Source organism: Myotis davidii, unplaced genomic scaffold (genome assembly GCF_000327345.1).
Source record: "Myotis davidii unplaced genomic scaffold, ASM32734v1 scaffold151, whole genome shotgun sequence".
NCBI classification, from domain to species: Eukaryota; Metazoa; Chordata; class Mammalia; order Chiroptera; family Vespertilionidae; genus Myotis; species Myotis davidii.
Window position 1 is genome coordinate 1,464,896 of NW_006285248.1, and position 25,156 is coordinate 1,490,051.

The following is a 25,156-nucleotide window of genomic DNA, read 5'->3' on the forward strand; positions in this document are numbered from 1 at the left end:
TAAAAAATCAATAAAATATATTTTTTAAAAAAAATTTAAAAAAAAAAGAAAATGTGAAGTCTAAATAATGAAGTTAGTCCCCCAGATTCCTCCTTTCCGCCTTCAGGGCTCAGCAGTTGCTCCTTCCCCACTCCAACTGGATGAAGACCAAGAGAAATGGAAGAGAGGCTTCAGACTCAAAGGAAGCAGAAACAAAGAGCAGGGGTTGGGGCAGCTGAAGTCTGTGTCTAGAGCAGTGGCGGGGAATGGCCAGCCCCGCGGGCAGTATAACGCCCGTGGAATCATTTGGTCTGGCCCTGCCAAGCCATTAGGACTGAGTTAATTAAATGTTTGACCAAACAGACCAGGCTAATTTCAGATGACCTGCAAATTATGTTACTGTATAAATATCCAAATGGCTCCTGGCACAAAAGGTTCCCCAGAACAATGTGGCCCCCCCACCCCCCGGTTTCCTGCACTTGCTCAGTTCTCAGTAAACACCAGGCTTACATGGTGCCTCCACGCATACAGAGCTATGCACCAGTTTTTAGTGTCTTGCTCTTTAATGTGAATCAGAAGGTAAGGATTACGAGTCATCTGAGGATGCCTCCATCATGAAAGGATGAAACTAAGAAGTTGGGAAGATCTTATGGAAAGTAGAATGAAGAATATTTTTTAAAGTAGTAGAAAATTTAAGAAAGTTAATGGATTAGTCTAAGTGGCCCAACATATAACGAATGAGATCCAGAAAAGAGAGAGCAGGATAAAGGATAACAAAGAAATTGTCAAAGAAGTAATACAAGAATATTTCCCAGAACTGAAAGACATGAATCTCTTGATTAAAAAGTACAACAAATAATGTAGTACAACAACACTGTCTCTTGAAATGCCAAGTACAATAAATAAAAGTAAAAATGACAGAAAACCCAAAACATTCTGCGATACATCATCGTGGAATATCAAACCACTAGAAATGATTCTAGGGGGGATGGGTTACATTCAACAACCATGCATCATCATGGCATCACACTTCCGTAGCATCAGAGAAAAGAAGCCTCTAGAGCAGTGATGGCGAACCTATGACATGCGTGTCAGAGGTGACACGTGAACTCATTTTTTTGGTTGATTTTTCTTTGTTAAATGGCATTTAAATATATAAAATAAATATCAAAAATATAAATCTTTGTTTTACTAGGGCTGCAAATATCAAAAAATTTCTATATGTGACACAGCACCAGAATTAAGTTAGGGTTTTTCAAAATGCTGACATACCGAGCTCAAAAGGTTCGCCATCACTGCTCTAGGGCAATATTTCAAAAATCTTAATCTAAAATTCTAAATTCACCCAAATTGTAAGTAAGGTGTGAAACAAGACATGCAGTCTCAAAAATTTTACTCCTCAAATTTCTCGAGAATTTAGTAAAACATGTGTGAGAAAGTAATTAATGAAAGAGGAAGATCTGGATTCTAGGAAATGAATTTCCAAGCTGATGATGAAAAATCCCCAGGGAGAAGCTATGCAAAAAGGCCTAGAAAATGAGCCATTTAAATTGGAATAGGAGGGAAGAGGACTCCAAAAAAGATTATTATAAGAAAAAAGGCAAATTAAAACAAAGCAAAAACAAACAAAAATCAGGACAAATAATTTGATAGGCTTTATGATGTGGAAAATTGTATAGACGCATGTTATAGATTGCAAAATGCGAAAAGGTATAGAACTCTCAGCCAGGGATTAAAAAACAACAACAACAACTAAGCAAATTAAAAATGAATAAATTATTCAATATAGAAAAAACATTTCAAGGTAGCACATGTACTAATTTAACAATTGACTCAGCAAGTACACTGCAAGGATAAGGCTGGATGATGATGAATGAAGAGAGCTAAAATCTTCACCTATCATAACAGGGTCTTATACACAACACCAGATAAAACTAGAGATGGCAAAATACACAACTAGGTAAGTTTTTATAAGTCCTTTAGAACTACTTAACTTCTAAAATATACATCCACTTGATAAAAAGAAAAATTAATACAAAAAATGGTATGTATCATCTCCTAAATCTGGAAATGAGTCACCCAGGTTAGTGCCATCCCACTGGTGATGACTACGAGGGCATCAGGGGAGTCCTGGCACTTAAGCTGAACGGGGGGGTGGGGGTAGGAGACATATGTACTACTAGTTATAATACTTTAGACAAGAAAATTAAAAAAAATAAAAAAGAGAATTCTGAGGTGCTGTTACTTCAAAGTAATGATGTGAACAAGAAAGCTCTACACGCGTCTACCACCACTATATTCACAATGACTAACAGCATATCTAGCACATAGTAAGTGGTCAAAAACATTTATTGAATAAATTAATAAAAAATTTTTTATGGAATGCTTAAAGAATACTAGCAGACAAATATGGCTAGAAAGAGGGATCTTGTGAAGCCAATTGGAAGCATTTAAGATTAATGAGGCAGACAGAGGTCACACTGTGGAACACTCTAAATGCCAAGAAATATGTATTTGATCTTGTGTGCAAGCAGGATATGTCAAAAAGTCTTGAGCAAAGTGGTACTGTGAATAATGTTGGAAGACTAGTCAAAATATGGACTGGAAATGGGGGTGAATAAAGACATAAAAACATCTGTGAAAATACATGAAAGGTAGAAGCAAGGGTTGAGTTTTTCCAGGAGAATTAGAAAAAGTTCTCTGAAGACATTAATCGTTAGTCTTTTTCACCTTAATGAAATTAACATGGTAGAATATTCTTTGGCTATGTAATCCAGCCACAAGTATATATGCCTAAATTACTTAACTTGTTAATGAACTTCTTAATGTTTTCACCCTAAAGTTTTTTATTATTTTGTCTATTTTTTAAATGCTGAATTTAATAATAAAAAAAAAACACACCGAAAAGTTAATTATCAATTAAAATACAATTACCAATATGGTGTACCAATGAAAGACTTCCGTTTGGCAATTGTAGCTGTTATCTGTGCAGATACTCCAAAATCAGCTATTAAAAAAATGAGAAACATTTAGAAAAGAAAACTGGAAGTAAGTAATATTTAAGGCAACATGAGAAGAATCTTTAATTATTATTTTCATTAAACTGTCTTAAATTATTTCCATTAAACTATTTTTGCAGAAATAGGAGATATTCTCAAATACCACATTAAAAATTTTAACTTTAATGGATAAGCATTAAAATATTACAAAGTAGTCAGTGTATATTATAGTCAAGTAGATTCCCATATATATCCCCACATGAATCAAATGACAACAGAAGTCAAGATAAAGAAATTTTGATGAGAGAGGGCCAAGATAATCTAAACAGGAAAATAGAAATTTACTGGTTTTGGAATAAATTTGCATGACAAAATTTTAATTTACTTACCCAATTTCACATGACCATTATCCGTTAACAGAATGTTAGCTCCCTTCAAAGTGAGAACATTTTAGTTAAAGTAAGAAACATTTTATCAGACAGTGCATATAATAACTGTATTTATTAAAATAATCACAAGCGGCAGCCTTAGACCTGGAAATACTTAACATGTAAAGTATGCCCAATTAAAATGTTAAATTATTATAGTCACAGAAAAATTTACTATCTACTTTTTAAGCAATTTGCTTATGCTTACAAAATGTTCTGCCTTGCAAAAGCTGCTATTAACATAATATGAATGTAACTATGAGAGTGATATTAGTTTTCATCTAAATGTTATTTTCTTACTTATCAAACACTGTCACGGCACTTAAATGTCACCTTATCCTGCCATTTTCAATTCCTTGTATTATATTTTGGACTTAATTGCTATATCCTGTTAAAAAATAAAAACAAACCTCTAATCCATCAGTTGAACCAGTGCTGGTGTGTAAGACTGAACCTTGCTGCTTAGTATGTGAGGCTGTCTATCCGTAATATGTCTGTCCGGAGTTTAGGACCATTCAGGATACAATTAGCCACTGGTCCACAGAATTAAAATGTCACCTATCTCCATGATTGTGAATAATAGAAAATATATATTGGTCTGTGCCTCCAGTTCCTGGCACAAAGCTCCTGAAACCCTTATAATTTCTTCAGTGATAAGAGCACTAGGACCATCTTCTGTTCCAATATTTGGTCTTTTGCCCCAGTTCTTGACACAGCACACCTGAAACTTTGCATAATTTCCTGGGTGACAGGCGTGTCTGGTTCTAATGAAGCAACTCTAGGTGAACTCCTGGACGGCTCCTGGGTAAGGGCTGGCCACTGGAAGACCTAGCCATGATTGCAAGCTTGGAATTTTCAGCCTCACCCCCATCCCCTGAAGAAGGGAGCAGTGCTAAAAATGGAGTGACTGATCCATCATGCCGATGTAGGGAAGCCTCCATAAAAATCCCAGGGGTACAGAGTGTGGAGAGCTCCTGAGTTGGTGAACACGTGTAGGTGCTGAGATAGTGGTGTGCCCTGGAGAGCGCATGGGAGCTCTGTGCCTCTTCCCACAGACCTTGCCCTATGCACCCCCTCCATGCGGATATTCATCAGTATCCTTTTTTTGTTGCTAATCCTCACCCAAGGATATTTTTTCAATTGATTTTTTAAGAGAGAGTGGAAGGGAAGGAAGGGAAGAAAGAGGAGAGGGGAGACGGGGGAGAGAGAGAGAGATGTGAGACACATCAATCGTTGCTTCCTGCATGTGCCCCAACTGGGGCTGGGGATCAAACCTGTAACCCAAGTACGTGCCCTTGACTGGGAACCGAACCCATGACCCTTTGGTGCATGGGCCAACACTTTAACTACTGAGCAACACTGGCCAGGGCTATCATCTCCTTTAATAAACTGGTAAACATTAATTATGTCTCTGAGTTCTGTGAGCTGCTTTAACAAATTCACAGAACCCAAGGATGGGGTCTTTGGAATCTCCACTCCATCCATAGCTGGTTGGTCAGACGCACAGATAACCTGAGCTTGGGACTAGCATCTGAAGTGTGTGTGTGTTGGGGAGGGGGGCTGCAAAGGGGTGAGGGGAAGTCTTGTGGGACTGAGCCCTTTAACCTGTGGGATCTAACTCAATCCGAACTGAGTTAGATTGTAGGGCATCCAGCTGGTGTCAGAGAATTGCTTGTTGTGGGAAAAACCCTCCACGTTTGGTGACCAGAAGTGCCAGAAGTGAAGTGTTCTGCGTCAGTAGTAAAGGAGACTGACAGGAAAGACACAGTAGGGAAGAACTGGGTTTTTCACTATATGGAAAGAAAACAGCCTGAGTTTCTTCCATTACAATAATTTAGTAGCATTTTAGCTACTTTTGCTTCTTGCCCGAAGTTCAAAGATATGAACCACTTTATTTTCAATAAGCTCCAACTTCTGAAGGAGGTAGAAATACTGTCTCCAAAAGGCATTGCAGGCTTTTATTTATTTTTGTCTTTTCTGCAACTTTTACATGAGCAAGCAAAAGTAAGCCGCCTCTGTAGTCCAGGGTGCCATCAATCATGTAATTATAACCTTATGGGGGAAAAATACCAGGAAACCCCTTCCCGCCCCAAACAGAGGTGGGAATAATAGAAGACTGCGCATTAACCCACACTGTACACTTCAAAAGGGTGAATTTTATGGTAGGTGAATTGTATCTCAATAAAGTTGCTATAAAAAAGTAATAAAACCTTTAAAAGCATTACTCAATTTTATTATAATAACATATTTCAGATAACAAATTCATCCAATAGAAAAATCCAGACAATTTTGGTCAACAGTTTGATCAGAGTATTTAAAAATGAAGAGAGGGACAATAGGTTAAACATATAATGTGTATGTACCTTTATATCTCGGTGCATTTTTCCTTTACTGTGAAGATAGTATAGTCCCTGGAGTTTCAAAAAAACAAAACACAAAAATTAACAAGATTTTACTACAGAGCTCTTTGGGATTTAAAATGATCCACTGAGTAGTAGTCTCCATTTTTTATTTACTTATTACAGAAAGTCTTATGGTAATCAATTTATTTTGCTGACTTATTTTAATAAACAAAAGAATCAAGAAAATGAAAAAGGCAAAGTTCAGTTGGAACCATTCATTTTCCTAAGATAAGTAATTTTCACTAAACTCTACAAATAGTTTGAGATAACTTAAAAAGTATTTATGCAATTAGGATCAGAATGAGTTTCAATTACCACAAGAATGCTTAATTTTCAAGCCTTTCCTTGGTATTAAGAGGAATATAAAAGCATAAAATCCACAGCACTTAAAACGTAGGAGTTCAAATTATCACACTGAGGCTTTAAAGTACTGATATGCAGATGTAACTTGGGCTTATTACAAAAACAATAAAAAATGTATTAATATTCAAGAGTTTACCAAACTAGAATATTTAATCCTACTTTACTTAACAGGTAATGCACAATAATTAAACATTAACTTTAATGAAGAATGTAACTTTTTGATTAGCATTGGATTTACCTGTAGTGTTTCTCGGCTAACATATGCAATTTGCAATTCTGACAGAGGTCCCGTTACTGTCAGAGAAGAAAATTAACATTAATAAAATTAGGCAAAGCATGTTTTTCAAAACTGACAATGTTTTACAAGTTCCATTAAGCAACAGGCTTAACGTTTAATAAATAACTCTAAAATGTATGCTCCATGAGGGAAGGATTTTAAGTAATCTGATTGACTCATTGTATCCTGTGTACAGAACAGTGCCTAGCATGAAAAAGTTGTGCAATAAATGTTTATATAATGAATAAAAACCTGACATAGTCTCTGAAATTAGTTATAATTTCATACCTCACTAACCAATATTATTTCTTAAATATTATAAGAAAGAAAGCATGGCCAAAAGGTTTAGCTAGTTTTATAAAATGCTTTTAAAAAATTGATGTGTTACATGTATTACGGCTCATTTAAAGTCAATATTTTCCCTCCAAATTTTTAACTTTATAGCTATAAAATTAATATAAGTTCACTATAAAACATTTCAATCAACAGAGAAGTTTGGAAAGTATAGGCCTCTTCCTTATTCTGTTACCTATAGTTTGGCCTATAGATTACTATACAATTTTATGCAGAGACATTTCATACAATATATGTACGCATCATACACAAAAGCATAAGTGGAATCATATTACACATACAGTTCTGAAACCTGCCCTTTTCACTTATCATGGCCACCTTCCTGCATCAATAAGTAGCTTAATCATATTGTAATATTTGAAAAATATTTCTCCTTGTGCACCTATCCACTATGGAAGATATTTCAATTGTTTTCTCTTTTTCACTAGTCATCATTTTAGAGTAAAGAAATTCACTGGGAAAGACTATGCTGAAAATCAAATTCCAATGATGGGAATCTTTGCTAATGACTTGATACCAAGATATAGTGAAGTGAAACAAAATCAGTATTCTATCCAAATAGCCTTTTAACATTTCCTTTATTACAATCAGCCCCTAAAATTACATAAGCGGCCCCAAACTATATATATATTAGCTCAAGTTCTATATGAAAAACTGAAAAATTTTTTTCAAAATATTTTCTTGGGAAAATTGACATCATGAATTACTGACATAATTTTATTTTACATTTATTAAAAAGCGCACCTCCAGCAAAAGTATAAAAGCTACTCTACAGTTTGTGACAGTAACCCATTAACAGAACTAGAACAGAAAAAAAAGACAGTAAAAATTGTTTATTTTACTTTAAAAGTCTCATACACTACTCCATTGAAATCCCAATGAAAATGTTCTAATAATTTTTTTAATTCCTCATTATCTAGCATCTAAGACAACATTCAATTGATGCTTCTTGAATACATGAGAACAAAATCGACTATCTTTGCATTAATCTATTCACTTATCAATTGGATATTCTTTTGGCTTAGTATTAGCCATCAAGGCCTTTGCATGTCTTCTATAAGTCTGAGTTTGAAATTTCAAGTTATATAACTATATATAACATTCCTTTTATAGAATTAGCTAATAATTCAACTGCATATAATTTTCCAACTTACAAAGCAAGTGCTCCTTGCATCCATATATATCTGAAATATCTTTATGTATCCAAACATACTTTGCTCAAAACAACATTAATGTTTTAATACAGTACATTACTTATATTAAGAAATTCTATTTAATCTCTATAAAATATAACTTTGGTCTTACCATGATAAATATCCTGTAAAGAGCCACCTCCACAGAACTCCATGCATATCCAAAGTTTATCTCGCCTATAAAGAGAAAATAAGCATTTACCACAGTTTCATGATTAGAATTATTTGTGCTAATATTTTAAAGTTGTATTCTATAATCTTGAGAAACCATATAAATACAATGTGCTAAGAAAAAAAACCCCTAATTTCTATGAGTAAATGAATTACCCAAGATTTTAATCCTTAAAATATACCAATTGTAGGATATAAAGATGTCATAAAGATGACCCATCCAGATGAGAGAAAATGTCCCTTTAGTTAAAAACTTCCCTCCCCCAGTTTACCCATCTACCCCATGACAGTATTATAAAAGTTCAATGCTAATTAGAAGGCTCATGCCAAAATTATATGAAAGATTCATTACAGAATGGCAATACATCTCTAATCACTTTTACAGCACTCTCATCAACAAAACAGATAAAATGTAAACTTAATATCCTTATATCTAAACTCAACAAAGATCTTTCCAAAATAATATGTTAAATTTTATCACTCACTTATCTTTAGATAACATTTCTCTCTCACACTTACATTGTAAGACAGCATAATCATATAGACATAGGAGAAATCATTTGCAAATATTTAATAGATTATTCCTTTGTTCATTCCTCCATTATTTCATCACAAAATGTATGAGGAAATGCATTATTCTTAGGGCAAAAATGGAATAGAAAGTCTCTGAACTCAGCAAGCTAAGTTTAATGCAGAAGAAAGACTCTGCCTCAATAATACGTCTGTCTCTTTCATCAATGCACTCACAATGTACAGAAGAATATCTGGCAAATGAATTTGTTTCATACGTGAACAAATGAGTGCCTGAAAGAATAAACAGATTAGAAAAAGGGTCAGCAAACTATGGCCAGTGGGCCAAATCTAGCCTGCTGCCTGATCTTATATAGTCCAGGAACTAAAAATGTTTTTTTTATTTTTAAATGGTTGGTTGAACCACTGCCTATAAAGTAGTTGTAAAGTGCCTGTTAAAGAACCCATTTAAATGTGTAACAGTCATTGACCTGGGGGGCAGAACCTATGTGAACTGAAGTCTCCATTTACCCATCTTTAACCGTAATGAAGGTGGGCAATCAAAGCTGTCCCAGAGTGCTTAGAATCAAGAAGAGCTGGTCCCCATGGCTTTTCACAAGCCAGAGGACAAGAATCGCCCAGTGTTTTCTACGTGCTGTGCCTACATCTGAAGGGTTAAAGTGTTAATGGCTTTTCACAAGCCAGAGAGAGGACAAGAATCGCCCAGTGTTTTCTATGTGCTGTGCCTACATCTGAAGGGTTAAAGTGTTTTGTACATGGATCATGAGAATGGGAGCTATAAGAAGTTGTATCTTTACACATCCTATAATATATCAAAACAAAACTGAATAGTTTTTTAAATACATAAGAAAACATTCACCGATGCTCCCTTTGGAAGGAACCTTATAAAACAGGTCACAGTACTGAATTCAGTTGCATATAGAAATGAATGGAAAAATGAGATTTGACCCCGAGGTCATCCCCTCTGGAATATGACCTGGGGAACCTGGCCTGGTCCTGCTAAACCAAAATAAGGGGGCAAATTCAGTCTTTCCAAATTCATTCAAAGACCTAGAAAAATAAGAAGTCAATGAAATAATTATAGTTCCTAGTCCTCTGGACAAAATGAAGGAAACAAACGATGAAATACTCTGAGGCTAAAAGCACAAAAGAAGAAGGGTTTCTAATAAAAACGTAACAGGAAGAAGTGATCCTGACTTTCTAAATTCACCCAAGTCTAGAAGAAAGGGCAACAGAATGGCGTATTCAGAGCTCTATTCTACTACAGGGAGACTAACCATGAAAGTAATTTTTTTCTGTCAGCTTCCTCACTGAAACCACATCCAGAATTCCCAAGAGTACAACAGACAACTGCAGACTCTCATATTAGTTACAGAATTAGCATAAACAGATCGTAAATAAAAATTCCATTCATATAATCCTATCTTCAAAGCATGAAAAAAAGTACAAAACATGGACTAGAGCAGCCGTGGGCAAACTACGGCCCGCGGGCTGGATCCAGCCCATTTGAAATGAATAAAACTAAAAAAAAAAAAGACCGTACCCTTTTATGTAATGATGTTTACTTTGAATTTATATTAGTTCACACAAACACTCCAACCATGCTTTTGTTCCGGCCCTCCAGTCCAGTTTAAGAACCCATTGCGGCCCTCGAGTCAAAAAGTTTGCCCACCCCTGGACTAGAGCTACCTTTATTTTGTTAAATGTATTAGGTGCTGGAATCATGATTGCTTTTCAAAAAGGAGACAATGTACCTGAGATAGCTTCCAAAATAAGCAACAATATTTGAGTGTTTACAGTCTTTCATCATAATAATTTCTTGCTGCACAACTGCAAAGTCTTCACCTAGAATTAAAAAAAAAAGCATGTTGGATATTTAATAGGTTAAGTAAGTTCCAAAATGTTCATTTATTTCAAAACATAAATGATGTTATTGATAATACTTTTAATGACAAGTTCAGTCTTTGTTTGACAGAAAGTAAAACACAGTGACTAAAAGCACATACTCTGGTCCCAGACTTTCTGGATTCAAATCCCAACTCTGTGCTTTACTAAGCTGTGTGAATTTGGATCAGTTATTTGACCTCCCTGTGCCAATTTCTTCCTCTGTAAATGGGGATAAAAATAATTGCCTGTTGTGGGCCATCTGGTAACCCAGTACTGCTAGAGTATAGGCCTCTTGGCCCACAAAGAACCTGTGGAGATACATTTAACACTCTCAGTGCATTAGGGTTCCTGCCCTAACTTCAAGAAGGATTAATTCTTTGTGCTAAAATTACATTGTTATTTGGTAAAAAGGAAAAAGTAATGTCTATTTTCTACTCAATTATCTGGTGATTATTTCTAAGGCATAATAGCAACAATAGCAAATGCTTATATAGCGCTTACTGATAATTCGCTAACCCTAACACAGGAACCCCAATATCCCGAGAGTGTCAAATGTGCCTCCACAGGGTCTTGTGGGGCCAAGAGGCCTACACTCCAGCAGTATTGAGTTGTCAGGTGGCCCGCAAACACAGGCTTAGCCTGTATTCCAAAGCCTTGTTCCAATTGGGCTGAGCCTGGTCAGACTATTAGCAAATAATCTCTCTTCTCCTACTCCCTCCTGCCCAAATTCTTCAAAATAAGATCTGGCAATGCTATAGCAGGGTCACATGCCATGGCTCCTGAATGAACACTTGTCAGAGAGAGAAAAAGAACTGCAGTGAATGCAAATGTGGTGAGCCAGAGACCATGCAAAAAGAGAACAAATAGAGGTGCTTACATTTAAACCAAAGTAGCTTTGTATCACTGTTCCAGCTTTTAAAGTATTACATGCTTGAAGAGCCTGATTAGGTGTATATTAGGCAAAGTGAAAAACAGAAGTCTTCCAAAGTATCCCTCAAATTGTAAGTATGAGGTTGTGAGGGCAAGCCCTGACATTTCTGGCCTCGGTCTTCTCCTACTGCAAATGTACCAGGGTACTGAAGTAGCCCAACCATGAACCACTAGACCCAATATCAACCCACTCACTGCCCCGTTACAAGGAAAAAAGTAACGGAGAACAGACTGTATGTCAGGGTCTTAATTTCTGCAATGAAGAGAACACAAAACTGAAGACCTCCAAAGGGAGAATAGGAAATTTTTATGCCTCCAAAATTTCAGAAGAAAATCACTGGACTAAAATCCTCTTCTGAGTTCAATTCCCACCATGAAGAATCCCAGATTTTTAGCACATTAAAAGAAATCCAAGTTAAAAATAATAAAGTCCAAATGAAACTAATACCAGTTTTCAGGACTATATTAAATTTTTTGAAAATTCTAAATTTTGCTTTCTCACCTGCCTCTTAACTATATTTTCCCCCAATCTTGTGAAAGAGTTACATGAGATCCAAGTTGACCTAGTTAGAGTGAACTCTAGGACTTTAGTTTGATGGTCAGATAACAGTTCTCTTTCCAGGGGTAGCCCCGAGAGTTTAGCAGTCAGCGTACAAACTCAAAGGACCTGCCCCCTGGTGGTCAGTGCGCTCCCACAGCCAACCTCCCGTGGCCAGCCAACCTCCTGCGGTCCCTTCCCTGGGCCGGCTGGCCCCGATAGGGCTGGATGGCCAACCTCCCTCCCCGCCCTTTCCCCTCGCCCCCCACCAATCTCCCACGGCCCTGATCACCGGCCAGGCTGAGGGACCCCATGCACGAGTTTGTGCACTGGGCCTCTAGTATAATCAATAAATTCCCTGCATTCTTGAAGCCACCCTGAGTTGTGGTTTCTGTTACAACTGTAAGCATCACAACTTCTAAGGTGATCTCTGCACATATCCCTGCCCTAATGACACTACCAATGTGCCTACATGTCTACGTCCTCACTAGAACATTAGGTCCTCTAGGACAGGATTATGCATGCCTTAATCATCTTTGTAACTCTAGCACCTAATATGTGATTAATAAAACTGTTGCCTGAGTGAATCTACCATACCTCATTATTCTTCTCCATGATGACTCTAAATCAGATATGTCTGCATCTAGTTTAATTTCATCCAGTTATGCAATTAGTTGCTTATGTACTACTCTTGAGCTTTCTACTGAACCCTCTGAGTGGCTTTAAGCCTTCAACTACTTCTTTCCCATTAAATGTTGTTGATCCAAAGTACATTATCTTTTCCCTATTAAGTCATTTCCATGTGATTACAAGAATGGCAAAATTAAATTCAACATATTTATGGATGGAAAGACTCCAAAGAAATAATATAGAACTCAGTTTTTAAAGGTAACTGGTAAAAATAGATTTGGGTAGGAATAAAGAAAGCAGAGTTTAATACATTAATAATACAAAGGAGCCTAATGGTGGATTTAAAGAACTTTCTTCAAAGCTCAAGTGAAGGGATTTCAAAGAATAGATTAACAAGCTCCCTCCCCAATTCTAGAATACTTCATAGGATACTGTAGAACAGAATGATTAGACTGCATAATCTAAAAATTATTCCCAATTCTGAGATTGTTTTTAGACATTAAAGTGAAGAATACATCTTCCAGAAGATGGCAAAAAACCCAAAAAATCCTAATTGAGAAAAACAGGCAAGCCTACCTATAGAGCAGATAATGAATAAACCAAGTAAACATAGAGAAAAATACAAACTAATACATGCAAAATTCTTAAACATGACATTATTAAGCATTCAATAAATGTTAACTGTGTGTAGTAGAGCGAATAATGACCCCAAAGGTATTTAGTTCCCAATCCCTGATACCTGTGAATGCTACTTTATGGCTAAAGGAGTTTTGCAGATGTGATTAAATTAAGGATCTTGGGATGGGGGATTATCCTGACTTGTGTATTTATATTCATAAAGCTAAATCACTTAACAGACACAAAGGGTTGGGAATGAGGAAGAAACTGCAGATATACTCAAAAGTCCTTTGTTATTTATTTTTGAGCATTATTATCTTTAAATGTGTAAATTCTAATTTATCCAGTATAGTCAGCCTCAAGCCCATAATATGGCTCTAATATATGTGTTTTTTATTTTATTTATTTTTATGTTTTGGATCAAATATATTAAAGTGTAGCTGAGCAATCGATGATTAACCATGCAAAGTAATGATCATAAATGATGTAACACCAACTTTCTTTGTGATGGCAGTAAACACAGAAGAGCACTGAGTAAACAACTGGTGGTAAGGGAGCTACTGAAGTGCCCCAGGGAGACAGGAAGAGGAGCCAGATACATCCTTACCCTGATGTCTTGCCACGCTAAGATGAAAATAAAGGGGAGAGAGCTCCTCTCCTGCCTCTCAGGACACAAAAAACCAACGTGAAAAGAAGATTTGCAAAGAAGGAAAGAAGATGTATAAAATATAGTTTTGGAGATCCATGAAAAAATTGTAAAATGAGGTCTTACTGGTGTCTCTTCACACTTTAAAAATTTTGCCCTACAATTTAATAAATGCTGCTCTGATGGAAATAAAATATAATACCCTATTTTCTCACTATGAATTTCCTGCTGGTCACTCTCGGTACATTTAAACGAAGCAGCCTTTCGGTATGGTTGGAGCAAAGCAATCTAGTCCTCAGGGACTCGACTTCAGGACTAGACTGCACAAAGCGAAGCCAAGGTCCTCTTTCCTCAGGAGCTGAGCAGTTAAGATAGATGTAGGTGTTTTCACTGTGTTTGAAAAGGAATGAGTTTCTCTGACAAGTTGCTACTTAATTAATCAGTTATCTGTTTTTATATTCTACTTTAATAACTAATACTGCAAATGGGTAATAATAAGCAATTTAATTATCAATTTCTTTTTAGGATAAAAAAACTAAAGAACAATGGGCCACGATCAGAGGAACCAGATCCAAAAGAAGACGTGAGACTTTGGGCAAATTACAAACACTGTGCCTACTTTTCTGCACTATGACATGTGAGTGTTAGGCCTAAGAGAATGGTCGCAATAGCTCCCAGCCATCAGTATTTTCTATGACAAAAGTTTTGAAAGCTGTAAAACATCTGACATCCATCCAGATAGATGACCTAAAAAGTTCCTTAGGACTCTACAATTCCGATTCTAAAACGTAAGAAAAAAAAGATTGAAGAGATTCATAATGTAGAGAATTGTAATACCTTGTAAGAACCTGAAAGTGAAGCCTGAGAGGATACATATGTGAGTTCTCTTCCAGGAGCAAGTTCTCTCCACTTTAGTTTTCCCTTAAAGTAAGTCTAAAGAGTTGGCAGGGTGCTAGTCCAAACAGCTCGAAGACCACAAGAACAAACCTGAAATCTGATAAAGTCAGGTTCGCTGACCCAATGCAATGAGAAAAACCACACACCAGAGAAACCTTGGGCCATCTCACAGAACAGAAGATAGGAGTTACACTAGTAAGATTCTGGGAAGAGTGGGGTTTAGGTGACATCTAAACGAAGCAGCCTTTTAGTAGGGTTCGGGCAAAGCCGAGTCTAGTCCTGGTCCTAAAGGAGCCTACTTCAGGACTAGACTGCCAAAAGTGAAGCCAAGGTCCTCTTTTCTCAGGATCTGAGAAGTTAAGGTAGATGTAGGCGCCGTGTCCAGAAACCCCTTATCTGGAGCTGTGCATCTCGGCTGTAAATCAAGAGTGCCTCTCTATGTCAAAACGACAGATTCCCCAAGGAAGGGAGGAAGTTTGATTCTTGCTGATATGATTACACACAGCCAAGTTTCTGGTAGTCTATGATTTTTTAGAACAAAGTTTCTCAGAGAGTAAGCAAGCCACAGTCACTCAAAGGCAGGATTTGTTCCGACACTTGCCAGCTGCACCATTCTTGGGAGAAATACTGTTTGTGAGACTTTATCTGTCTGTTACTCCAGACTGATAAACGGTGAGCCAGCTTTTCACTCTCCCCATTAGTTACTTGAGATTACTGTCTCCATTGTACTCCAGAGTGTGAAGAACAGCTTGCTAATTAAACTGATTACATTATACTCTTCATAAAGAAGTTTATTTGCTGGTTTATCTTTTGGTTTGTTTATTATGCATCAATTTTGCCACAAAAGATGTCCAATTTGAGCAAATATACTGGTTTTGAAGAAACACTTGTATCTTACCCCAAGAAATTCATTTAGTACTCATTAAATGGGAATAAAACTCAGCTTGTTAAGTGGTGGCTCTACCTCTAAAGATTTTTCATATGCTAGTTCTAGGAAACTGTGTGTGTGTGTGTGTGTGTGTGTGTGTGTGTGTGTGTGTAATTAAACATCCAGCTAACCCTAATAATACAGTTCCCACACCACTACCAACTTCCGAGAGTGGTGAAAGAGTAGGCTATATTGCCAGGGTTCAAATCTCAGCTTGCCACTAATTAGGACAAGAAACTGAAACTTTCAGTGCTTTGTTTCCTTATTTTTTAAAAAGAGAATAACATAAGGATTAAATGAGTCAGCAAATGAAAAGCACTTAGAACAGGGCCTGGCACAAAATAAGTTTGAATAAATATTAGCTATTTATTAGCAAAACTGTCATGGTTTAAACCAACCCATCTCTAAGATACCTTCTTAGTCTCACATCTTCATTAATTTGATTTATCCCATAAATATTTACTGAGTATCTACTAGGACACTTCCTGAGAAAGAAGGCACTAAACTGATTTGAAGGATGATGTATGTACAAACTACTTCTGATTAGAAACTATTCCCATCAAGTAACTATTTATTAGTAACTAAATATGAAGGCCCTGATTCAAATGCCAAATTTTTATTTTTTAATCCCAGATTTTACCAATTTCAATTATCTCAATAAATTTCTTATAATAAACTGAGGAGTAGGGGACTCAGAGAAAAGAAAAAACTATCTTGCGATGTTAGAATATAATTAAACTATACCAAATCTGTCAATAGGTATAACTGAAAAAGCATTTTTTTTATTCATTATATTTCAGTGTGGTTTGATCATAGTCAACACATCCTTCAAATTTCATCTTAATGGCATGTCTAAAAAGTCTACTGATGATCTAAATCAGGGCTGAGCAAAGTGCAGCAGCAGGTGGCTTGCTCTGCTGAGAATGGTTTTTCCATTTTAACAGGGAGAGAGGTAGGAGAGAGGAGAGCTGTATACAGAGACCATAGGTGGTCCACCAAACCTAAAATATTTTATGATCTGGCCTTTTTACAAAAGAAGTTCCCCCCTTCAAAAATATTTTGAGTGGATTTCTGTTATACTGAAGCTAAAACCTATTTTACCAATAAATTCATATTATCAGTTTGTAGTGGAAGAAGCCATCAGAAAGGCAGCATTGTTGCTCTCGAACTCAATTTTGACATTAACACAATTGCTTGCTTATAACAGAAAAGGAGAAATGGGGTTTTTCAGAGTGGATAAACAAGAATGTATCATTAACTCAGAAAGCTATGGGCTTTGCGGGAGGTGGGAGGAATCCAGGGGTAGAATACAGTTAAAACTGACAAAAAACATGGTGTAGTCCTAGAGGCTTTACAATAAAGCTGGAAAGTAATGAAGACAAAATGTGAGAGCTAGGTCTACTGAGAAAAGGGAGACTCAGGAAGTCAAGTTACTTGCCCAAGTTCACAGAGGAAGAGAGTGGGACACAAAGAATGGACTACAACCACCCAAATCTCAGTTCACCTCTTTCCACTGCACCACTGCCCCCTGACCACAGGACACTGTTAACCGGGGAACGTACCACTGGCAATTTGAGACAAGTTTGCTCAATTGAGTTCAGAAGGAACAAAGTCTCTTCAGGAGTTTCCCCCCTCCCCCAATAATTAACTATTTTTTAGGAACAGGTTGAGCAAGATGTCTTCGGGTCTCAAAGAGGTGTAGGAAAGAGTAGATACCACTTCCATTTCCCAGAAAATACTGGGAACAACAAGAGAATGCTAACGAAACATCATTAAAATAATCCTTAAAGATAGCTAGTTGCGTACAGCAATAAGAAACATCAAATTTCAATTAACTTACCTGGTTCCAACTTTATTACTTTAATTGCTGCTAATTCACCAGTGTTAACATTCCGGGCCTAAAAAAAAAAGAAGAAAAGATAATTGTGAAAAAAGCTTTCATTAAAAATTTTATAAAATGTCATAAGCTGTTTATTTTCAATTAAATGGAAATGTTTTTTAAAGCAATAACTGCAAAAGTGATTCACATTTACAAAACAAACACTATGTTCTTTACAATGAATTTCATTATTAATTTAAGCATAAATTTTACAATAATGGTCATAATAGCTAATATACACATAAGCCTTATTATGTGGCAGGCACTATTCTAAGTGTTTTTATATTAATTCATCTAATCCTCACAACAATCTTATGAAATAGGTACTCCTATTATTCCCGTGTTGCGTATGTGAAAACGGTGGCACAGAGAAGTTAAAGAACTGGCCAAGGCCATTATAGCTGGTAAGTGACAGTGCTGGGATTCCAACCCAGGCAGTCCGACTCCAGAGTCTGAGCTTTAAAGGACTACACTCTGTTGCATTCATTCAGCCTGGTTAAAATTTTGAATTTATTAACTATTTTTAAACTTGTTAATTTAAGAACCTTGGAATATGAAAAGCTAACATAATTATATAACCATGAAAACAGCCCCTGTGTATCTGTTTATACACACCTGGTGGCACAATCAAATCATTGCAGTTCAATACAAACCAAATATATTTTTATAAGCCACATATTAAAAATCACTTTAAAAATTACAGACAGAAACTGTCTTTTCAATTTGTATTAAACGGCAGTAATTATGTGTCAATTTAAAATGTTCTTTAATTGCATAAGAACTTTTAAACTATTATAACAAATATTTGAACTATGAACTAAAACTTAATAAATTAATTTTCATATCAACCAATGAAGACCAATACATGTGATTCCCTGATCACAGAAAGATCCATTCATGTGACCAGAATTACTCTTAGTTGCAGCACTCATATTAATGAATTGGTGAAGATCAGTGAATCACTCACAAGGGATGATAATAGCACCAACAGTGGAATGCTAAGAATAGTGAGGCATTAAAAATATCAGCCAAGGATATAGAAAGGTAGCTGGATATGGGACACAGCCATTGCTGAAATGTGAAATTTAACCGTTTAACTCAAAAATAAAAACAAAGGTACTAAAAGATCTCCTTACACAAATTAAGAATGAAGTTGAAATAAAATTTGCAGGAAAAATTAATTCCTTAAATCCCCATAATTAATAAACACTTATGATGCCAACTTATGACAGGCAGTGTACAGCAGATATCAACTGTTATTTCAAAGTAAATTTAATTTCCACTAAATGAGATAGGCATTTCAAATAGATAGTGCTAGATAAGTATTTATTGCCTTCCTTAGACTGAGAAGATGAAGGTACACACACACACACACACACACACACACACACACACCAATAAAAAAGAAAATCAGAGTATCATTATGGAAACATTTTGTAAAGGGGGCAGAGTGTAACCCTAAAATACTCAGGTATATCACATCAATGTTAGTCATAAATCTTCTCAAATACTATCAAAACTACTTGCGTTTTCTTATACTTTGTTATCTTTTCTCTATTAGGCTCCTCCCTGATATTAATACGCTGTCCTTCAATCCACATCTTTTTTAGCACTTATCCAAATAAAATAAGACAAGACATTACTCTTTCAAATTCTTAATTCTCCATTTAAAAATCCTGTCATGATTTTGTTTTGTTTATGAAAGAAAGTTCAGAATGAGAGTTATTTCATTATGAAATAGCTGAGAAAATGTGAACCAATAGAAAGCTAGGATTATTTTTATGGAAGAAATTTTGTTCCCAACTGACCACAAGAGGGCACACTCTCTATTGACAACACAAGTTACTCAAAGTGTGTTTGTCCAAAATGGCTGCTGTACACACTACATTCTTCTAAAAACATTTATTAATAGTTAACACCAGCACATATTTAACAACAACAAAAACCTATGACAGTTTATTAAAGCCAAAATTTACTATAGGCCTGACTTTTGAATTTTTCAAAATTTAAATCAGTCCAGAATTTTCTAAAGGATAAAACTTATGGTTCTCTAGTCAATCAGAAAACAAGACAGCTAAAATCTTTGCCTTCTGAAATGTTTTCCAATATGTAACTTATTTGACAGAAATAAGATCATTCACAAAAAGTAGGGAAGAATAATTTAAATGCTCAGAAAACAAATTTGGGCTTTTTATAAAAATCCATATGCTTATTAATAAAAGGTCTTTAAAGCATATGAGTCATCAAGAATCTTGCTCTACTGGCTAAAATAAGTCATAGTTAGCTGTCTCTAAATTTACTATGGTCAAGTGACACACAGAGGTAAATTTCAAAATATTATCTCTCATACCCTGTAACTACAATTCTTTTTTTAATCACCTAGAGCAGTAGTTCTCAACCTTCCTAATGCTGCGACCCTTTAATACAGTTCTTCATGTTGTGATGACCCCCAACCATAAAATTATTTTCTTGCTACTTCATAACTGTAATTTTGCAACTGTTATGAATCGTAATGTAAATATCTGATATGCAGGATGTATTTTCATTGTTACAAATTGAACATAATTAAAGCATAGTGATTAATCACAAAAACAATGTAATTATATATGTGTTTTCTGATGGTCTTAGGCAACCCCTGTGAAAGGGTCGTTCGACCCCCAAAGGGGACTTGACCTACAGGTTGAGAACCACTGACCTAGAGCAATTTATTAGAAAAAAAGAACATGAGCAAGATAAATATTATAAAATATCACCATTTGTAGAGTTCGAACTTTCTAATTCAGTATCAATAACAAAAGTTTTCAGACTTGTTCAGGGCAGAAAGCTGAAGATAAATACTCTTAAGGATCTAGCCCTCTTCTGCCATCATCACTGACTTGCCAACCATTCTTCACATGCTCTCCAAGTGATGTTCTTGAGTTTAAAACGCTTTAGGAACACACACCAATGCTTTAAAGACAAAAATTCAAATTCCTTGTCAGAGAATTTAAATTTTTCATTAAATACAACACTTTTATAAAACCTTTATTTAGACACTTAGAGGCCCGGTAAATGAAAATTCATGCAGGTGGGGGGCGGGTCCCTCATCCTGGTCTGCATCCTCTCACAGTCTGAGACCCCTTGGGGGATTGTCCACCTGCTGGCTTAGGCCCACTCTCTGGGGGATCGGGCCTAGGCTGGCAGTCAGACATCCCTCTGGCAGCCCAGGAGCCTTCAGGGATGTCTGACTGATGGCTTAGGCCCGCTTTCCATGAAGAGCAGGCCTAAGCCACAGTCGAATAAACTTAGCGCTGGGAGAGGCTCCCGCCACTGCCACTGCACTTGCAGCTGTCAGCCCGGCTTGTGGCTGAGCGGAGCTCCTCCTGTAAGAGCGCACTAACCACCAGGGGGCAGCTCCTGCATTGAGCACCTGCCCCCTGGTGGTCAGTGCACGTCATAGCGACTGGTCGTTCTGCCTTCCAGTCGATTTGCATATTACCCTTTTATTATATAGGATAATTCACATATCATAAAGTTCACTCTTTTAATATGTACAATCTAGTGGTTTTTAGTATATTCACAGTTATGTAACCATCAGTACTACCTAATACTTAGAATGTTTTTATTGCCCCAGAAATCTGTATTTAAAGCTATCAAGGCACTTTAGTCAGATTTTGGGACCCTGTCTAAGGCACTGAGCCCTTTGAATTTTATGAAGTATAAATAGCAACTTCTAAGTCTGGAAGGGATGGTTTTATGAAGGAGATACCATTCAAGCAGAGGTCTGAAAGATGGGCTGGATTAGAACAAACACATAAGAGGGATGGGAAAGAGGGCATAGAAAGAAAAGCATGAGCAAGGCACAGGGACAGAAAACAGGCTATTTTGAGTGTATTGGGCAGGCCAAACTTCAGGGTGTCTCCCATATAAATACTACCTTTCAAGGAAAATGGCTAACCCACAGCCGCTGCTGAAGGAATAGTTTTGTTTGCTTTTCCACAGTTACATGGAGTAGGTATACTAGTAAGCCTTCCACCAGGGCAATCAATTCATAGGAAGACATTCCCAGTTTATGCTATTAACAGTGGCCACTTTCACTCTCAAATTTACAACTAAAATTGTATTTAATATGATAAATTGTAAGGCCACTCTACCAAGAAACTCTGAGCTGACATGAAAAAAGGAAATAGACCTATCAAATCTCAAAAATAGGGATCAGCACAACATGACTGTTTCTATCAATGCGGTTTTACTGGAATACAGCCATGTTCATTTAAGTATTAGGTCCATGGCTGCTTTTACAATACAATGGTAGAACTGAATAGCTGAGATAGAGAGCAAATGGCCCACAAAATTGGAAGTATTTACTTCCTAGCCCTTTACCGGAAAAGCAGAACCCTGCCGTAAAATAGCACAGTCCAGTAAAACTTTGTGTTGATGAAAATGTTCTATATCTGTACTGTCCAATACAGTAGCCCCATGTCACATGCAGCTACTGATAAACTGAAAAGTGGCTAGTACAACTAAAGAACTAACTTTTATTTAATTATTTATGTATGAAATAAAGTATATAAACTTGGGAATTTTAAATTTTTTTAATTGAGACATAACCCTGGGTTAGTTTTAGGTGTATGACATAATGATCTGATATATGTATACATGACAAAATGATCGTAAGTTTAGTTAAGATCCATCACATCATACAGTTACAACTTTGTTTTCTTATAATGAGAATTTTTAAGATCGACTCTTGGTATCTTTCAAATATACACTACAGTGTTGTTCACTATAGTCACCATGTTGTATGTTACACCTCCGGGAATTAGTTTATAACTAGAAAAAAAAATCAACTTTTGAAAATATAGTTCTAGTTTGTTAGAACACTTGTAGAGATTTGTGTAACCATCACCACCATTGTCCGGAAACAGAAACTCCCTTGACAGTTCTATCTTTCCTGCCTCAACTCCTGGCAATCACTATTTTGAACTTTGCCAGCATAGTTTTGTCTTTTTAAGAATTTCATATAAATTAAATCATTCACTATGTTATTTTTGAGACTGTCTTCTTTCGCCAAGTCGCTATATGTATTACTAGTTTGTTCCTTTTTTTCTTGTTGAGTAGTATCCCGTTGTATGAATATACCAGAGTTTATCCATTACGAGTGGAAGGACATATTGGCTATTCTCACTTTTTGGCAAATATGAATCGAGCTACTATATATATAGTTGTGTACAAGTTACAAAAATACCCAGGAGACGATGGGTATATGTTTAACTTTATAAGAATCTGTCAAACTCTTTCCAGAGTTGCTGTACCGTTGTTCATGTCCAGCAGCAATGTAGGAGAGTTGCAGTTCTTCCACATCCATACCAGTAGCTGGTATTATACATTTTATTGTCGTCATTCTAACAGGAGTTTAATGGTATCGCATCATGGTTTTTGTTTGCATTTCCCTAATGACTAATGATTAATAATGTGCTTATTTGCCACCCTTTGGTTAAGTGTCTTCATTTGTTTTGTCCATGTTTTAACTAAAATGTTTATTTTTATATTGTTGAGTTTTGTGAATATATACAAGTTCTTTGCCAAGTATATATGCAAACATTTGCTCCCAGTCTATAGCTTGTCTCTGCATTCCCTTAACTGTGTCTTCTGCAGATTATCATGGACTGAATTGTGCATCCCTCAAATTTATATGATGAAATCCTAAGCCCCAGCACCTTAGCATGTGATTGTATTTTGAGATAGGGGCTTTAAAGGGTCATTAAGGTGAAATGAAGCTACATGGGTGAATCCTAATTCAACAGGACTAGTGTTCTTCTTAGAAGAGGAAGGGACAGCAGAGATGTGCACATACAGAGGAAAGTCCATGTGAGAATAAGCAAGAAGCAGTCACCTGCAATCCAAGGAGAGAAGCCTCAGGAGAAACCAACACCTGGACCTTAGACTGCCAGTCTCCAGAACTGTGAGAGAATAAAATTTCTACTGTTTAAGCCAGGCCACCTGTGGCATTTGTTATGGCAGCCCTAGCAAACTAGAGCCAAGTTTATACTTTTGATGAAGGCTAATTTATTACTGTTCTTTTTTTTTTTTTTTACATATTGTGCTTTTGGTGTCCAACATCTTTTCGCTTAACCCAAAGTCATAAAGATACTCTCCTATGTTTTCTTCTAAAAGAGCAAGTTTTACATTTATGATATATTTTAAGTTAATTTTTAAGGTACAAGAACATGCATTAGTCAAGGTTCTTTTTTTTTTGCATTCATCTATCCAAATGTTCCAAAGTATAGGCTGTCCCCCAAAAATGATACATACTTTAACAACTGATAGCTTAATTTTGAAAATGAAATACAGTTTAATAAGCACTGCCTTTATAATTATTCAAAGTGTATGTATACATTTTTGGGGCATCCTGTATTTGTTGAAAAGACTATCATTCCCTCAGTGAATTACCTTTCACCTTTGACAAAATGAACTGGCTATATTTGTGTGGGTCTATTTCTGGATTCTATATTGCTCCATAGATATTATGTTGATCCCTTGCCAATACCACACACACCCTTGATTACTGTAGCTTTATAGTAGAGTTTTAAAAACAGATATTGTGATTCCTCCAATGTTTTCTTTTCCGAAACTGCTTTACTATTATTGTCTTTTGCCTTTCCATATAAATTTGAAAATTAGCATGTCTATATTTATAAAAAACTTGCTGGGATTCTGATTGGAATTGCATTAAATGTGTAGGTCCAATTTGGGGAGACCTGACATCTTTGCTTGTAGAGTCTTCAAGCAAAGTAGTACATGAACACTACTTTCTATTCAGATTTTCTATGAAATCTTTCATTGGTGTTTCACAATTATCAGCATACAGATCCTATACATTATTTTATTTCTGATGTAACAGTCAGGTGTGGTAGTGAACAACTGTATTAGACATAAAGGTTCAAAAAGTCTGAACTTGGAAATTCTGGGATATAGTGCCACCATATGATGTAACCCAATGAGAAAATGATGCCATAAAATTGTGCCAGTGCCTCAGCGAGCAGGACTTTGGGCAAAGTGAAGTTTTGAAGAAACAGGAAAAGATACAATTGAGAAGGCAGTCAGTAAGAGCAGAGAATACAACAAATGCAGAGAGAAAATAGAGACCTGAGGAAAGAACAGATTTCCAAAACTGCCTTGAGGTCCTGACAACTTTCCAGTTCCACATCACATGTATCTTCTACAATAGCCTCTCTTTTCTTGAATTAACTTGAATGGCTCTTTGTTTCTTAAAACCGATGATTAAAGATCTAAATTTCTAGGACTATATCATGCTAATTTTGAAAAGAAAAACAGATTGAGACTATCCTAACTTTAAAAAAATGTACTTAGCTAATGATTGGATATAGATGTGGAACATAATCTGTGAGAAAAGATATCAATAACATATTTCAGAGTCTAATTTTAAGTTGTGTGAAATTCAATATAGGTTTGTTCTATATCAATAACACCATTAAATAGAAATTGGTAGACTACAAATGCCAA

The 25,156-nt window shown here is 36.1% G+C and overlaps 1 protein-coding gene across 7 annotated transcripts in view; it reads right to left on the reverse strand.

The window, feature by feature from the left end:
* Nucleotides 1-20,568, reverse strand: part of MAP4K3 (mitogen-activated protein kinase kinase kinase kinase 3) — a 68,436-nt gene extending 47,868 nt beyond the window's left edge. For 2 of the 7 annotated variants that reach the window (XM_006755935.2, XM_006755931.2), the window contains exons 1-8: nt 20,404-20,564; nt 17,612-17,669; nt 10,452-10,542; nt 8,108-8,172; nt 6,410-6,465; nt 5,770-5,817; nt 3,368-3,410; nt 2,914-2,986 (exon numbers count right to left, since the gene is read on the reverse strand). In XM_006755935.2, coding sequence (XP_006755998.2) covers nt 2,914-2,986; nt 3,368-3,410; nt 5,770-5,817; nt 6,410-6,465; nt 8,108-8,172; nt 10,452-10,542; nt 17,612-17,669; nt 20,404-20,406 — 437 coding nt within the window. In that variant the 5' untranslated portion in view covers nt 20,407-20,564. Of the gene's footprint in view, nt 1-2,913; nt 2,987-3,367; nt 3,411-5,769; nt 5,818-6,409; nt 6,466-8,107; nt 8,173-10,451; nt 10,543-17,611; nt 17,670-20,403 lie in introns of all 7 variants that reach the window. The other 5 variants (XM_006755934.2, XM_006755932.2, XM_006755933.2 and 2 more) reach the window with 4 other exon arrangements.
* Nucleotides 20,569-25,156: the final 4,588 nt, after the last annotated feature.